The sequence below is a fragment of the Schistocerca serialis genome, chromosome 10 (assembly GCF_023864345.2).
Source record: "Schistocerca serialis cubense isolate TAMUIC-IGC-003099 chromosome 10, iqSchSeri2.2, whole genome shotgun sequence".
In the NCBI taxonomy this organism is placed as follows: Eukaryota; Metazoa; Arthropoda; class Insecta; order Orthoptera; family Acrididae; genus Schistocerca; species Schistocerca serialis.
This window is the reverse complement of record NC_064647.1, coordinates 233,682,704-233,700,499: the sequence shown is the minus strand read 5'-3', so window position 1 is coordinate 233,700,499 and position 17,796 is coordinate 233,682,704. Positions and strand designations below refer to the sequence as shown.

Below are 17,796 nucleotides of genomic sequence, written 5' to 3'. Positions count from 1 at the left end.
GCAGTGAAAACACTGCAGCCGTTTGGCAAAGAGTGCTGTTCAATATATCCTCCATGAACATACGCAAAGTCTAAGTGTCCATCAGCCATCGAGCCGCTGGTGTAAACCACTTCATGGCCTCGGTACATGTCGAGAATCTAGAGGAAGTGACAGCGGAGAGCCGCAGGGTTAATTGAGTCCTTAGGGCCACGCGAAGGTCCAGAAGAATCTGCGGCCTAGGTGTTTACTGTGGAGGTGTACGTGAACAGACCTCAAGGAGAGGTGGTAATGGGAGGGACTCGGGACTGCCGATGCAGGAGATGAACCACCGCAGTTGGGAAAAGGAGATGTTAATTCGGATGTGCAGGAGAACTATGAACATGTCGAGCAGTTGTGCATGCCTAACCTTCAAAGGAGGGAATCCGGCCTGCACCAGGACACTGGTCACTGGACTCATTCTAAAAGCTCCCGTCGCTAGGCGAACGCCACAGTGGTGCACTGGGTCAAGTATACGCAATGCTGAGGGTGCCGCCGAACCGTAAACCAGACTCCCATAGTCGACGTGGGATTGAACACGGGCTCTGTAGGACTGCAGCAGTGTAGAGTGAGCTGCACCCCAGTTGGTGTTGCTCAGGCAGTGGAAGGCATTGAGATGCTGCTAGCACTTCCGCTTAAGCTGACGAAGGTGAGGTAGCAAAGTCAATCGGGTGTCGAAAACCAGTCCTAAGAATCGATATGTCTCCACTACAGTGAGTGGATCGTCAGGAAGGTAAAGTTCTGGTTCAGGATGAACGGTGCGACGCTGACAGAAATGCATGTCATATGACTTAGTGGCTGAAAACTGAAGGCCGTGGGGTAGAGCCCATGATTGCGCCTTGAGAATGGCTACCTGTAGGCAATGTTCAGCAACACCAGTACTAGAGGAGCAGTATGAAATGCAGAAGTCATCTGCATACAGAGAAGATGAGACCGACAGCCCTACAGCTGCTGCTAGACCGTTAACAGCCTCTAAAAATAGAGACACTCAATACGGAGTCCTGTGGAATGCCATTCTCCTGAATACGAGGGGAATTATGGGAGGCACTGACTTGGACATAGAAAGTACAGAGTGACAGGAAGTTTTGAATAAAAAGTGGGGGCAGGCTCGGAAACCCCACTCATACAATGTGGCAAGGATATGATGTCGCCAGGTCGTGTTGTATGCTTTATGTAAGTAAAAAAAAAAATGGCAACCAGATGTTGGCACCTGGAAAAAGCTGTTCGGATGGCAGTCTCGAGGGACACATTATCAGTGGTAGAGCGACCCTGGCGGAAGCTACCCCGACATGGAGCCAGTAGGTCACGTGACTCCAGGACCTAACCCAACCTTCGATACACCATACGTTTCAGCAGCTTACAAAGAAAGTTGGTGAGGCTGATGATCCAGTAGCTATCCAAATCAAGTGGGTTTTGACTGGGTTTGAGCACCAGAATGCCAATGCTCTCCCACCATTGTGATGGAAAGGCGCCATCGCACCAGGTCCGGTTGAAGATGACGAGGAGATGTCACTTGAAGTCAGACAAGAGATGTTTAATCATCTGACTATGGATCCAATCCAGCCCAGGAGCTGTGTCAGGGCAATGTGCAAGGACGCTGAGAAGCTTCAACTTTGTAAATGGGGCGTTATAGTGTTCACTGTGGCGTGTAGTGAACGAGAGGACTTTTCTTTCCATCCGCCATTTGAGGGTGTGAAAGGCTGGGGGATAGTTCTCTGACACAGAGGCTCGAGCATAGTGCTCAGCAAACTGCTTGGCAATCGCATTTGCATCAGTAGATAACACACCACTGATGTTAATGCCAGGGACACCTGCTGGGGTCTGGTACTCAAAATGACGTTTGATCTTCGTCCAGACTTAGGAAGGTGATGTATGACACCCAATGGTCGACAGTATCTCTCCCAACATTCCTGTTTCCGTTGTTTTATAAGCTGGCGAATGTGGGCACAGAGCTGTTTAGAGGCTATTAGGTGCTCTAGAGAAGGGTGCCACTTACGTCACTGTAGAGCTCGCCAGCTCTTTTTAATTGCCTCAGCGATTTCCGCCGACCACCAAGGGACTGTCTTTCACCGGGGGCACCCTAAAGAATGAGAGCTCGCATGTTCCACCGCAGAAATGATCATTGTAGTGACCTGCTCAACGACAACATCAATGGCACCATGTGGGGGAGATTCAATGGTGAGAGCAGAGGTGAAGGCTACCCAGTCTGCCTTAGTCCATCTGGATAGTCGCCCGTGGGCATGTCGCCGGGAGAGTGACAGGAAGATGGGGAAGTGGTCACTACCACACGTCATCATGTGCTCTCCAGTGCATAGATGGGAGAAGGCAAGGACTGCAAACCGAGAGATCAATGGCCGAGTATGTGCCATGTGCCACACTGAAATGTGTGGGGGCACCTGTATTTAAGAGGCAGAGGTCGAGTTGTGACAGTAAATTTTCGACCTCCCTACCTCAGCCAGACGCATGGTGCCAACCCACAAGGGGTTATGCACATTAAAATCTCCCTCTCAAAAGTAGGAAAGGTTTAGGGAGTTTATGAATCAGTGCAGCTAATACGTTCAGGGGCACTGCACCATCTGGAGGAAGATATACATCGCAGACAGTTATTTCCTGTGTCGTCCTTATCCTGACAGCCACAACTTCAAGAGGGGTTTGAAGGGACACAGGTTCACTACATACTGAGTTCAGGACATAGACGCAAACTCCACCTGACACTATTATAGTTGCTGCGATTCCTGTAATATCTCTTATAGCTGCAGAGGGCAGTGGTCCGCATTGCCGGGAACCAGGTTTCCTGGAGGGCAATACAGAAAGCAGGCGTAAAGCTTAACAGTTGCCGTAGCTCAGCCAGGTGGAGGAAAAAACTGCTGCAGTTACAGTGGAGGATGATGTGATCGTGAGACTGGGCAGGCATGAAACACCCAATGAGGCACTCATCACTTCAGGGTCACCTGCTGCCACCAGATGAGTACCTGCGCGATTGACATACATTGTGTCTGAGGGCCGAACAAGATCTAGGTCCTCAGCGGCACCAGAATCTCCACTTCATCCTTAGACACAGAGCTTGTAGGTAGTGGTTGTGTGTGTGCCACTGCAGGGCCTTAGTTCTTAGGGTCATTTTCTTTTTAGGTTTCTCTTTCTGCTCCTTAAGCTTGTCTGGCTGGGAGGGCTTCACTGATTCAGTCTCAGGGGCTGAGGAGGACTGTGATGCCCTACTACCAGCTACCTGTGGTTGCTTCAGCCAAAGGCAGTTGTCAGCTTTGCCATTGGTAGGAGCCTGGGAAGGGAGTGACCTAACGGATCCCTTCCTGGAGAGAGGAGCCAAAGAAGGCTTACACTTCTCACTTCTCCAGCTGAGAAGTGGGGACTGACATCCCCGATGGTTTGGGGGGTGTGGGGGGGGGGGGGTTGTTGCTCCTGAAGTAGGTTGTGCAGGAGCAACAGGAAGGCAAGTTCCCCCCCCCCCCCCCCCCCCCCCCCATCCACCCCCCAAATCAAGGAGGCAGGTGGAGTCCTGACAGCTCTGAGAGCCAGCTCTATGTGGCAGAACGGAAGATGGTAGACCCTTTGTCATAGCAGCGGCGTAGGTTGATGTCATATACACAGGATGTAGCCTCTCGGCACAGGGAGTATTGGGATGCGAAGGACATCCACAATCCTGACAGGTGATGCTGGAAGTACAGCAGGAAGACCTACGCTTCTAGCACTTAGCATCGCATTGGGGGAGGGCTTTACATCACCTTGACCTTCTCGGGTAATGTGTCACCCTCGAAGGCAAAGATGAAGGCACCAGTGGCAACCTGATTATCTCTTGGACCCCAGTGGATGCACCAGACGAAATGGACACCTTGCCACTCTAAATCGGCGCGCAGCTCATCATCAGACTGCAAAAGAAGGTCCCTGTGAATTATGATACCCTGGACCATATTTAAGCTCCTATGGGGTGTGATGGAAACAGAAACATCCCCCAGCTTGTCACAGGCTAGTAGTGCCCGTGACTGGGCAGAGGATGCTGTTTTGATAAAGACCGACCCTGACTGCATTTTGGACAAGCCCTCCATCTCGCCAAACTTGTCTTCTAAATGCTCCACAAGAAACTGAGGTTTCATTGACAAGAAAGATACCCGATCAACACTCGTATGTACGAGGTACCGGGGTGAATAAGCTTCGCTGCCATCCTTAGCCTGGTGTTCCTCCCATGGTGTGGCCTGGGGAGGGGGGGGGGGGGGCATTTTGGGGTCGTATTTCTTAGCATTGAAGTTAGACCTTGATCACTTGGAGACTGCTGGTGTCTGACCACCAGCAAGAGATGATGGCATGTCATCTGCCCTGATGCCACCCACTCCGACCAGGGGTCCTCCCCATGGGCGTCACCCAGCTGCACCAAAGGCCACCAGGCTGGGAGGCATCAGCAAAGCGATCCCTTTGTGGTCAGGGGGCCACAACAAACAGAGTTCATGGCGGTCCCACCACATCGGACTGGATACCGTGCTGGATATCAGGCGCAAACAAGCTAAGAAGTGCATTTTCGTTGACAGTGCAGAAAGCGATACTGCAAAGAGGATGGAGGTAAATGCACCCAGGAGGGTGACCTCGCCCAACAGCTGGAGCATGAGCGAAGTGCAGATCCATGTCGACGAAGGAAGCGAGAGGTCTCAGCGCATGAGGGACACTATGCACCATGTAAGGTGCCCTCCCCCAATTGGCTCACTCTTTGAGAAATTTTTGAAAAATGGAGGTCAAATCCTACAGAGGACCATCACACAAACATGTGAGACTCCTTTTAATCGCCTCTTATGACAGGCAGGAATACCTCGGGCCTATTTTACCCTCGAACTCACAGGGGGAAATTTAATAGGTATGGAAAAAATATGACAGGTAGAAAATCTCTGGGAAACCTCCACCAAAAAAGCCAAGTTAGCAGAAATTGGTGTGGTGTGTAAAGATCAGTACTGGAACAAATAGCACAGGAGTCTGTTACTAAGGGAGTTATCTCTATAAGGCAAGAAGAGACTAAAAGGTTGGCCCAACACAGCAGTGTGTAATGTCGGCTAATCATCGATGGTAATTTCAACTAAACAGTGATAGGCTATAACAACTGCTCACAAAACATCAATGTTAAATAAAGGATTTACAACAGAACGGCATAAAACACAACATACAAACACATCATTTATCATATTTATTAATCAATAAACATAACAATAACTAAGATTATGTATCCCACAACTATCTGTCAATATACTGTAACAATAACATTTTCAACAGATGATTTCCCTTCAGTCTATTAGTTGTTGATAGCGAGCACATCCCACTTTTGAGAACAGTCTTTAATAAGCCGACGATGGGGCTATCCAAATCAAATAATAATTTGCAATGTTTTGCAGCTTTGGGTAGGTAGACTCACTGATACTCCTAATGGATCTTGTTCAAGGTGTAGGAGATCAACGTTTCAACTTGTTTGTTGCTCATCCTCACTGGAAGTCATTTCAATAGCTGCAAGCAAATTGTTTGAAGATTTTGACTGCCTTCAAACTGCAGCATGAACGGCTAATATATAATGGTCTCAGTCAGTTTTAAGGCTTTTCGATTTCTGACCTCTGTTTCGATGTTACGTTTCAGTCTCTCCAGTAGTCTGTATTGATTGCATACCTGATATTTTGATACTAAACATAACAGTTACAAGGATTACTTTACTGCTGGCAACAGATTTTCTACACAAATTTCACAAGCAGTAAATTTTGCAACCGCAGAAAGTCACAACCGTCTCCAGCTGTTTGCATCGGTGGTGCACTAATGTGGTATTTAATGACATATCTGGACACAGCTGCAAAAGTCCTTCAACCATATAATACGTCGAATTCCACTTACTGAATATGTCTTGAATTAGTTTGAGGTCTGATCCTTTTCTTAGCTCATCACCTGCTACTATATTTTATATAAACCACATTACAACCCTTTTCACAGAAGTAATTTATCAGTGTTTTCAACAGAAGTTTTTGCTACCAAACTGAACACGCAGGAGAAACACGATATATGACTTTTTCTTCCAAATGATATTTCTACTCCTTTAACCACAGGACTGATGATGCTACAAGACACGATCACAAAATGATTCGTTCAAATGAAAAAAGAAATTGACGATTGGTAAAAAGTAGTCCACATTTTCGCCGACACTGGAAGTCGATATTTTGCCTTCTACATCGATATTAAAATGTTACAAAGACTTCAGTACAGAATTTAAAATATCGACGTCTAAACTCCTGACATCAATATTTTGAAAATACTGTCAGTTGTCGGATACCCTAGATTGACATTGGAAGAGATCGAAAATGACTGTAAACAGAACAAAACAGTGACGAAGACGCAAATAGACACGAGGTGAGAAGTCCGGCGGCACCTTGAGCTTGATGCGGGTGTAGTAGTGTGGCTGTGTGAGCCCCGAGTGCACGAGCAGCTGCCCCTCCCCGGTGCAGCACGCCCCATGCCAGCAACGGGGCTCCCCGTGGTCGTACGGCAGCACCACCTCCATCCACTTCAGCTCCCACTCCTCCCCCGTCTCGCCGACATCGAGCATCCAGCAGTCGTCTGCTCGCACAAACGTCGCACGTTCACACTGCTAGCTCTGTCACTGGTACTGATCTTCCCGGGCACAGTTTCCATTTACCTGCTCCTTCCAATTGAATATCCATCAATTTGGTGGGTGGGGGGAGGGGACAGTGTATTACTGGTGAGTCAGAAACCGATCTACAAAAGTGAGGTGCCCGTACTGTTTTGTCCTGTCGCTGTAAGCTCATCCATCTCTTACGATGGAACGGTGCTCTGACAACTACCAATATTTACTGAATGAAAATATTGAGAGAGACCCAATAAACTGTAATTTCCCTTCCCCTATATTAGTCATTTTTCCCTCTATTTGTACAGTAGTCCAAAAATACTTTTAGCGCGCTGTGTATAGACATTAAGATACACACCACACTTATGCCACAAAATGTACTCCGATGCAGTTAGTAAAAAATACAGAGCTTCCTGTATCGTTGGAAGGAGCACGTCTGCCATGGCTCTGCACAGTGTTGGTTTATGTAGTGTTCACACTTTGGCACTCAGTCATTGCACACCTCTGACTGGTATCCTTGTACTAGCCAGACAGTGTTAAGTAAGACATGCAACATGTCCGAGCACTTCTGGCCAGAAGAATGGGGCAACAACATGTGCTGTTTACTTGAATCTACTGCCAATTAAATTCACTTACAGTGTTTTCTTAAATACAATGAGTGTATGAACGAAAGCATAGAAAATATTGCTATTCCTCATTTGCTTCCAATTAAGAAGTGAGGAACTGTTGGATTCTTCCTTCTACTATACCGTATTTACTCGAATCTAAGCCGCACATGAAAAATGAGACTCGAAATAAAGGGGGGGAAAAAAAAAAAATTCCCAAATCTAAGCCGCACCTGAAATTTGAGACTCGAAATTCAAGGGGAGAGAAAAGTTTTAGGCCGCACCTCCAAATCGAAACAAAGTTGGTCCATTGTAATATGAGACACAATTTAGGTCGAATGAATGACGATACAGCTACAGTAGTTTGGTTCGAGTCGAAAGCTTAGCAGTTAAGCTTTACCAGGTAGCCATTGCTATGCGTCAGGCGCTCCGTCCGTATTTATACGGATACCCTTCCTTTTTCACACGTGGTTCGTCTGGTTTGAATCAATTGCTTATTTTGCTTTGATCTGATAAGTCCCGTTTTCTATGTTATAGGTGTTTACGTCAGTCACTCTAAGCTGAAAATGCTTTACTATACTGTGTCATGCATTGTTTGTCGCATTCTGATAGTGCGTGTTTACGGCCTGTCGCTGCTCGCGGCATGGCTTGCTTTCGTGCGCGCTACCGCCGCCTACAATTTAAAAAAGAGAGGAATCGTCTCATTAGCGAAACAATGGCAAGAGACTGCTATTTGTTGTTACTTACACTGCTGCTTTCTTTGATAATGATAAACAAGAACCAAATAATAGACTGGGTATGATAGAACATGTTCTGAACGAGAGTTTGGCGAAAATTTTTCTCCGTTTGAAAATCTTTGCGGCCGCTTCTTTAGTACATCAAATTCTGCACAGAAATTAGTCATCTTAGTTTAAAAATCTAGTCAGTTGCCTTGCTTCATTCCTGACTGTATCACTATTAGGCATAAGAGTAATACGAATATAAACATGACACGATACGTATATTCTTCCGCGTTTGCTGTTGTCACACTCTACTTTCGTAGTTTATTTGGCAGACAGGATTTAAATGAGATAGAAGCAAACACGAAAGAATACATGGCAAAATGTTTATATTTGTATTATTCTTATGGTGAAGAGAATACTGCATGTGATTCACATTCATCAGGTTCCTATTAGCAACCATCTCTTCTCACAGGTAGGAAAAAATTCAGAACGTAGAGTTGGCCATATTGACAAAAATCCCAGTATTACCAGTCGGATTTTCATAGTACATTGAAATTCGAAGATGAACAATACGGAATTTGTATTTACTTCGTTGGATTATGTATGAAAAAGCAGTGGTCGAAACTCGGGCGGAGAAAAAACGCTCATCTTCCAATTTTTTTTTTTAAATTTTATTTACTGACGCAGAGGTTTTGGCGCCAGTATTTATCTTTGTGCCTACAAAGGATGCCTGTGTAGCGCTACATATATTCGACGTCAGAAGTTAGTTGTGGCGGCACCTATCAACATTTTTCAGAACTTCCGCTTGCTTTGCACTCCATTCTAAGCTGTAGGCGGTTTTTTGGATTACAAAAACCGGAAAAAAAGTGCGGCTTAGATTCGAGTAAATACGGTATACCAATATCAATATCACTAACCACAAAATATCGACTAGAGAGATTTCATGCGTCATGATTCACTTACTTACTTGATTTTTATCCTCAATACATACCTCAGGATGGCATTCCTATTCCCTTTTCTTACCATCTAAGAAAGGGGCCTAGGAGACTGGCCCTCATTGCTTTTCTTCAAATATGATTTGAAGGTTAGCACCCAGACAAATTTCCTAAAGCAATACAATGCAATTCAAAAAGCCAAAGATAGCCGAGTGCTGGTCTGAATCTTGCAAGGGGGCATATTTTTTTATTTTCATTGAAATCCCATAGTTATTGTGAAATGGAAACATTAGTTAACAAGTACTGAATCTCATTTTTTTAATAACATGTTTATATTTTTAATTACTAATCACTTGAATATGTAAGCCATTAAGCCATCATCATCATGATGGTCCCCCCCCCCCCCCCCCCCCCCATCCAACATCTGGTCGGGTTGGGGTATCAATGGTACTTCGCCACTTTACTCAGTCTTTCCACCATTCTTCCTCTACAATTTGGTTTCATAGCAGGTTTCTCCTCCTTAAAATCATCCTTATTGTATCAATCCATCTTGTTCTCGGTCTTCCTCTTGGCCTCTTGCCCTCAATCTTGAACTCCATCATTCTTCTTGGTATTCTTCCCTCTCCCATCCTCTTCACATGCCCAAACTATTTTAATCTATTCTTTTCAATTTTCCCAGTCAACTTCTCCACTCCAATTTCCTCCCTAACATCTTCATTTTTCACTATGTCTCTGCTCGTCTTCCCTAGCATACTTCTCAGAAACTTTATTTCACTGGACTGTATCCTACTCTCCTCTTGTCTAATCATAGTCCAAGTCTCTGAGCCATAAATTAGTATGGGTGGGAAGTAAGTCTTGTATAGCACCAGCTTGCACCTCATTGGCACTTCCCTTCCCCACACCAAGCCCCTCACACACTGGTAAAATGTACTACTCTGTTGTATTCTTTTGCTAATTTCTGTCTCCAAATGAGCTTTCCCCATTAATACACTTCCCAAATATTTATAGTTGTCCACTATTTCAATATCCCATCCCTTAATATGAGTTTGTCCCTTGCCCTCTCTTTCCCCTCTGGTTACCACCATAGTCTTGCTTTTCTCCAGACTAAATTTTATTCCACATTTCTCGACTTTATCATTTAGGATGTCTATTTGTTTTTGTACCTCCTTACTGCTTGTTCCCCACACCACAAATAGTAACAACTTCATTCCCCTTCCTCTATCGGCTTCTTTGGCCTCTTTGACTATTTCATCCATCAGTATTATAAATAGTAGTGGTGATATCACAATTCCTTGTCTTAGTTCCGTAACATTCTTACCCATACCTTTTCCCTGGGAACACTGTCATATGCTTTCACTGGGTTGAGGAATGTCATCACCAGATCTTTCCCATACTCCCAATGTCTTTCCATCAACTGTCTCATACTAAAGATTGGGTCCACTGTTGATCTACCATGACGAAAGCCATACTGCTCCTCTTCTAACTGCCCTTCCACTTTTTCCCTCACTCTTCTTTCCAGTATCCTCTCCATTATTTTAGCTACTTGGGATATGAGTGTAATCCCTCGATAGTTGTCACATACTTTCCTGTAACCCTTCTTGAAAACTGGGGTTATTATTCCCTTTCCCAATTCTTCAGGTACACATTTTTGGGTCCAAATCTTATTAGTCTATATAGCCACTGTAGCCCAACTGGTCCAGCTGCCTTTATCATCTCCACAGTAATTTCATCTATCCCAGGTGCCTTTCCTGTTTTCATTTTTCTCAGAGCTAGTTCCACTTCTAACATCGTTATATCCTCCTCTTCTTCCAGACCCCTGCCTTATTTCTATCCCCTTTCCATTGCTGTTCTTCACATTTAGTACACTACCGGCCATTAAAATTGCTACACCATGAACATGACATGCTACAGACGCGAAATTTAACCGACAGGAAGAAGATGCTGTGATATGCAAATGATTAGCTTTTCAGAGCATTCACACAAGGTTGGCGCCAGTGGCGACACCTACAATGTGCTGATATGAGGAAAGTTTCCAACCGATTTCTCATACACAAACAGCAATTGATCGGTGTTGCCTAGTGAAACGTTGTTGTGATGCCTCGTGTAAGGAGGAGAAATGCGTACCATCACGTTTCCTCGTGTTGGTGGAGATCCAATAACTGTTAGCAGAATATGGAATTGGTGGGTTCAAGAGGGTAATATGGAACGCCGTGCTGTATCCCAACGACTTCATATCACTAGCAGTCGAGATGACAAGCATCTTATCTGCATGACTGTAACGGATCGTGCAGCCATGTCTCGATCCCTGAGACAACAGATGGGGACGTTTGCAAGACAAGAACCATCTGCATGAACAGTTCGACAATGTTTGCAGCAGCATGGACTATCAGCTCGGAGACCATGGTTGTGGTTACCCTTGACGCTGCATCACAGACAGGAGTGCCTGCGATGGCGTACTCAACGACGAACCTGTGTGCACGAATGGCAAAACGTAATTTTTTCGGATGAATCCAGGTTCTGTTTACAGCATCACGATGGTCGCATCCGTGTTTGGCGACATCGTGGTGACGCACATTGGAAGCGTGTATTCGTCATCGCCATACCGGTGTATCACCCGGCATGATGGTATGGGTTGCCATTGGTTACATGTCTCGGTCACCTCTTGTTCGCACTGATGGCACTTTGAACAGTGGACGTTACATTTCAAATGTGTTACGGCCTGTGGCTCTACCATTCATTCAATCCCTGCGAAACCCTACATTTCAGCAGGATAATGCACGACCGAATGCTGCAGGTCCTGTACGGGCCTTTCTGGATACAGAAAATGTTCGACTGCTGCCATGGCCACCACATTCTCCAGATCTCTCACCAATTGAAAATGTCTGGTCAATGGTGGCTGAGCAACTGGCCCGTCGCAATACGCCAGTCACTACTCTTGATGAACTGTGGTATCGTGTTGAAGCTGCATGGGCAGCTGTACCTGTACACGCCATCCAAGCTCTGTTTGACTCAATACCCAGGTGTATCAAGGCCGTTATTACGGCCAGAGGTGATTGTTCTCGGTACTGATTTCTCAGGATCTATGCACCCAAATTGCGTGAAAATGTAATCACATGACAGTTTTAGTATAATATATCTGTCCAATGAATACCCGTTTATCGTCTGCATTTCTTCTTGGTGTAGCAATTTTAATGGCCAGTAGTGTAATTTATCACAGTACGCTTTCCATCTTTTCCTTATCTCCTCTGGTTGCATTAATAGCTCTCCGCTTTCCCCTTTCACTAGCTTTGTGTATATTTTTTCCTTCCTCATACTTTTTGTAATTCAATATATTATCCTCTTACCACTAGCAATATCTTTTTCCAACTCTTGGGTGAATTTCTCCCAGATTTTCCTCTTTTCTTCTGCTACCATTTTCTTACACTTATATTTACTATCCTGGTATTTCCTTTTACTTTCAGCTGTTCGGCGTCTGTTCCATTCATGCCAGGCTTTTTTCTTTTCTTTTACTGCCTCCTTCACTCTCTCATTCCACCATGGTGTCTCCTCTTCCTTTACCCTTCTGGGCACTCTGCCACAGGTCTTCTCAGCAGAGCTTAGAAATACTTCTTTGAACTTACTCCATTCCTCTTCCACATTGCCATACTCGATGTTAGGGATTTTATGCTTAAGTAACTCTTTACACTTTTCTTGTACCATGCCATCCTCTACTTTCCACACTTTTATTTTCCTTTCCCTTTCTTCCTTTATGTCTTTCAATTCATCGAATCTCATCTTTGCCACCACCACTCGATGGTCTCCATCAAAAGCCTCTCCTGGGAGTGCAGTTACATCAGTCAACTGTCTCCGATTTTTCTTTTCCACCACCTTCGTCCGTCTATCACCCCACCCGTATCTCGTTACCTTTTGGCTGTTCTTTTTAGGGAACCATGTGCTGCTCACAACCAGCCCGTTTCTTTCACAGAAATCAACCAGTTTCTCTCCTTCCTCATTTTTCCTCCCATATCCATATGGGCCAATTATCTCCTCCTTCCCCAGCCTTTCTTTGCCTACCTGAGTATTTGGGTCACCCTTTACTATTGCTTCCACATCTGTAATTAAAGTCTCTAATACCTCTAGAAAATCCTCTATATTCTCTTCTTTATTTCCTGTTTGTGGCGCATATACTTGGATGAAATCCTTCACTACATTCCTTGTCCTCAGCCGAATCCTCATCATCCTATCACTTGTGTATGCTACTGCTTCCACACATTCCTCTAGGTTTGGTTTTACTATGATACATACTGCATTTTTGGCTTCTTGTCCACCACTCCAGTAGAGCCTTTCCTCATTTTCCTCCATCCTCTTTCCTTCCATCTAACTTCACTAAAGACGCATCAGTTCTTTGTTCTCCTTTTACATGAAGTCTATCAACTCTTCCGCCTTCCCAGTAAGGGTCATCACATTAATGATATCCACCTTCATTGTGTAGGTGCCTAGTCGCCCACTTCTCACAGTTCCCCCAGCAAGAACTGTGCGTCACCTGCTGGGAACGCCCTAACCTTTTCTGAGGCTGGTTTTGAAGTACCATTTCACATATATGTAAGTATTCAAAATATGGTACACAAGTGTAGAAAAATGGAAAACATAATGCTATTTTTATTTCTGGAGATTGAACAGTATAAAGGATGTAAGTAATTTTGCTCATTTAACAATAATGCATTCCTTGTCTATATCAAATTTTAATATTTTCATGTGATTAGAAAATTACACACAAAACATTATTATCTTTATTAAAAATTATGATTCAGTTTTTGTTAAGTAACATACTAATTTGATAATATAGGATTCAGACAAAAGTAAAAATGTTACTACTAGTGAGAACTGAATCAGGACTTTGCGATTTTAAGACTTTCACGCTACGCATTCAGCTACAGGTGAATCTTGCAAAATGATGGAAATTTTTTGTACTTAACAGTACATAGAAATCTTATGAGCTTCGAAGGCAATTTTTTTCAAGCTGCTTTGACAATTGCATCATAACGCTTTAGGAACCTACTTACACACATTGAAATTAATATTCAGCAAGTATGAAGAAAATCAAAGAGGATCAGTCTATATGGTTCCCCCATAAGACATCACCACCACACTTCTGAGTGCAAACTTGCTACCAAAACCACCTATTATGAATAACTCCCACCGACAAGTACGCATGTACTCATGTATTTATGGTGGAAATTCAAAAATAACCTACTGAGTCAACCGCATATGTGCAACAAAAATCATTTTTGCAGTGTGCGTGCAGGTGCGGATTGCAAATGTAGCGCGTCACAAACGAGACAGTTTACCGAGCAAACATTTTGAACACCGGTGGGTGACTTCCGTACCTTGGATACTACCTGGTGCTTCTCATTATAATGTATACCTACTGAAAATGTGACACTCACCTTCCCAGCAAACATTTCGTCGGTGCCAAAGATATTTTTGGCATAGCCACCTATGACGACAATTTCGCCAGTTGGGACCAGTGGGGCCTTGTGCCAGAGCCGTGGCTTCCTTTTGTGGATGGAGGGTATGTCCTTCAGCTCTGACCACGCGATATCCGGCACCTCCAGCACCCAGCAATCGTCTGGCGACCGTGCAGGAAACACAATTGCACACAATCACTATACATGCTGTGAGTTTAAACATCGTAAGTTTGGCTAAGAGCTACTGTCTGCTTACAGAACAAAGATGATGCAGCATGCTGTAAAATAAAGAGTACCACTGCACTGTTAGAGTTAGCTGGTGTGAGGCTATACTACAACATCACAAGGATGCAAAATGGCAGGGCAGTACTAACCTTCACTACTGCCAACACACAGTTAACAGTAGAAAATACTAATCAAAGCTTCTGGGATCTTTAGATCCCACTCATTCTCATAGGTGTGTGTGTGTGTGTGTGTGTGTGTGTGTGTGTGTGTGTGTGTGTGTGTGTGTCTGTGTCCCTCTCAAATGAGGTCTTTTTATTTACACATCAAGTTCTGTAGGACCAAATTGAGGAGCAAATGTTCAAGATCATGGAACATGTCAGTACCTGAAATTACAACATAAAGTAATAACAGATAAAAATAAAATTTTTATGAAACCAAAAAAAGTCAAACCATAATTTTCAGTAAACGGAGACACAATACAACATAAGAATTAGCTTAATTTTTCACTGAACTCCTCAGCAGAATCGAAGGAGTGACCCATGAGGAAACTCTTCAGTTTCGATTTGAAAGTACATGGATTACAGCTAAGATTTTTGAATTCTCGTGGTGGCTTATTGAAAATGGAAGCAGCAGTATACTGCACAAGAGTTAAGGAAGTCAGATCCAAATTCAGGTTGGATTTCTGCCAAATATTATTTGTATTCTCGGGAATATGCTGATATTGTTAGCAAGAAATGACAGTGCAGAATATATATACTGAGAGGCCAGTGTCAAAATACCCAGACTAGTGAACAGGGGTCGATAAGAGATTTGCAAACTTACACCACTTATTGCCTGAACCGCCCATTTCCGAGTCAAAAATATCCTTTCAGAATGGGAAGAGTTACCCCAAATTATAATACCATACAACACAAGCAAATGAAAATAAGCACAGTAGACTAATTTTTGTGTCGAACAATCACTTACATCAGATACCATTTAAATAGTAAAAATGAGAGCAAATAAAGTCTTTGAACAAGATCCTGAACGTGGGCTTTCCAACCAATTCTGTGAAATTAAAACGTCGGGTTTTGTTCAATTGTGTGTCAAAAACCATAAAAACTGATTCTTACTGTGATTTAGTGTTAATTTATTTTCTACAAGTCATGAACTTATGTCGTAAACTGCACTGTTTGAAACCGAGTCAATGTTGCACACAACATCCTTTACTACCAAGCTAATGTCATCAGCAAACAGAAATATTTTAGAGCTACCTGTAATACTAGGTGGCAAATCCTTTATATAAATAACAATAATAATAATAATAATAATAATAGATGATCAAGATAATCTTCCTTATCATCAAAGGAACTTGCCAAACCACTTCACGCTGGCTAACAGAAACCCAAAATGACCTCACGAAACTCAGTATTGACCCACTAGAAACCACACGGACTGTGTACAGACAGGAAACCAACTCTCATAAGTTCACAACCAAAAACCCAACAGAAAAGAATCTGAAATTGAAAGACGCATGGACACAAGAAAGTAGACAGGCCCAAAGTGACAGGATGAGGAAATTTTGGGAAGAAAAGAAGAACAAGAAAGCTAAGAAGACCAGTGCTAATTAATGGTTCTGCATGCTCCTTAGAGGGCGAAATGAATAAATGATGATGATGATAATAATAATATTAATTTTTTGAGTGACACACCTCTCTTTTCAAACCTTCCCTAACCCATAACACTTTCCTGACTAAGTTAATGATTCCGTAAAAGTTTTTAGACTTTTAAATGTGTGTATCAGCAGTTCAGGAATTTTGCAACCTGAAACTAACTAATGGCATAGCCATTCTGTATCCTCATAATTTTAGAGTTTTCTCAAGTGAATTTTCCTTTTTGGGATATACTATGACATGTTAATCTGAAAATATTACTCAAATAGTTTTACTCATTTCAGTAATTTCTTGTATATCACTGAATTTCACAGAAAATATAACAATATGAGAGAAGCAAAGCTGCTAGTCACCATATATCGGAGATGCTGAGTCGAGATAGGCACAATAAAAAGATTCACACAATCACAGCTTTCGCCCATTAGGGCATTTGTCAGCAGTAGACACACACACACACACACACACACACACACACACACACACACACACACATATGCAAGCACAACCTGCACACAAGTCTGCAGTCTCAGAGAACTGAAACTACACTGCGAGCAGCAGCACCAGTGCATGATGGGAGTGGGTGGGGGTAAGGAGGAGGCTGGGGCGGGGAGAGGGAGGGATAGTATGGTGGGAGTGGCAGACAGTGAAATGTTGCCGTTTAGACGGAGGATGGGAGAGAAGGTGCGGAGGGAGGAGGGGGTAAGTAATGGAAAGGAGAGAAATAAAAATAAAAAGAAATTAAAAGACTGGGTGTGGCGGTGAAATGACGGCTGTGTAGTGCTGGAATGGGAACAGGGAGGGGGCTGGATGGGTGGGACAGTGATTAACGAAGGTTCAGGCCAGGAGGGTTACGGGAACGTAGGATGTATTGCAATCCGCTCGCGGGATTGGAATGACTCCTTACCCTCTCCCTTAAAATCCACATTCTTTCGTCTTTCCCTCTCCTTCCCTCTTTCCTGATGAAGCAACCTCGGGTTGCGAATTCTCGTTGGGTAAGTTACAGCATCTTTGTTTTTATATATACAATTATAAAATCAAATATAAGTAACAAACTGAAGTCAAACAATGGAAAATCCAGGACAGAATGTAACAATATCAGTGTGGTTTCAGCTCTCTGAGACTGCAGATGCGTGTGCAAGTTGAGTGTGTGTGTGTGTGTGTGTGTGTGTGTGTCTACTGCTGACAAAGGCCTTAATGGCCGAAAGCTTTAACTGTATGAATCTTTTTGTTGTGCCTATCGCGACTCAGCATCTCCGCTATATGGTGAATTCTAACAAATTGAAGAGTGTGCCAAGATCTCTTCGCTGTCTTAACTTCATTTTTTGTCTATCTCCTCCTCCCAGTGAGGATATAACTTCCATGATAGCATTTCACATAGTTTTAATATGCAAATGGGTAAGATTACAAAGTTAGCCATCAGTTCAACTTTCATGTTTTCTGTTAAAGCTGACTATAAATAAAACAAAACAGCACATTGTTGTGTATACAATTTTTGTGTAAAATTTTATGCAACAATAAAGAAAATTGGTGAACGAAGTGATTTGTCTAATGGTTCAAATGCCCTGCTACCACAGTTAAA

General features: G+C 43.5%; 1 protein-coding gene across 4 annotated transcripts in view; it reads right to left on the bottom strand.

Annotated features, from left to right (window-relative positions):
• Positions 1–17,796, bottom strand: part of LOC126425272 (kelch domain-containing protein 2-like) — a 114,225-nt gene that overhangs the window by 11,211 nt on the left and 85,218 nt on the right. For 3 of the 4 annotated variants that reach the window (XM_050088239.1, XM_050088240.1, XM_050088241.1), the window contains one exon: positions 14,320–14,501. In XM_050088239.1, the coding sequence (XP_049944196.1) occupies positions 14,320–14,501 (182 nt within the window). Of the gene's footprint in view, positions 1–6,293; positions 6,604–14,319; positions 14,502–17,796 lie in introns of those variants that run through there. The other variant, XM_050088242.1, reaches the window with a different exon arrangement.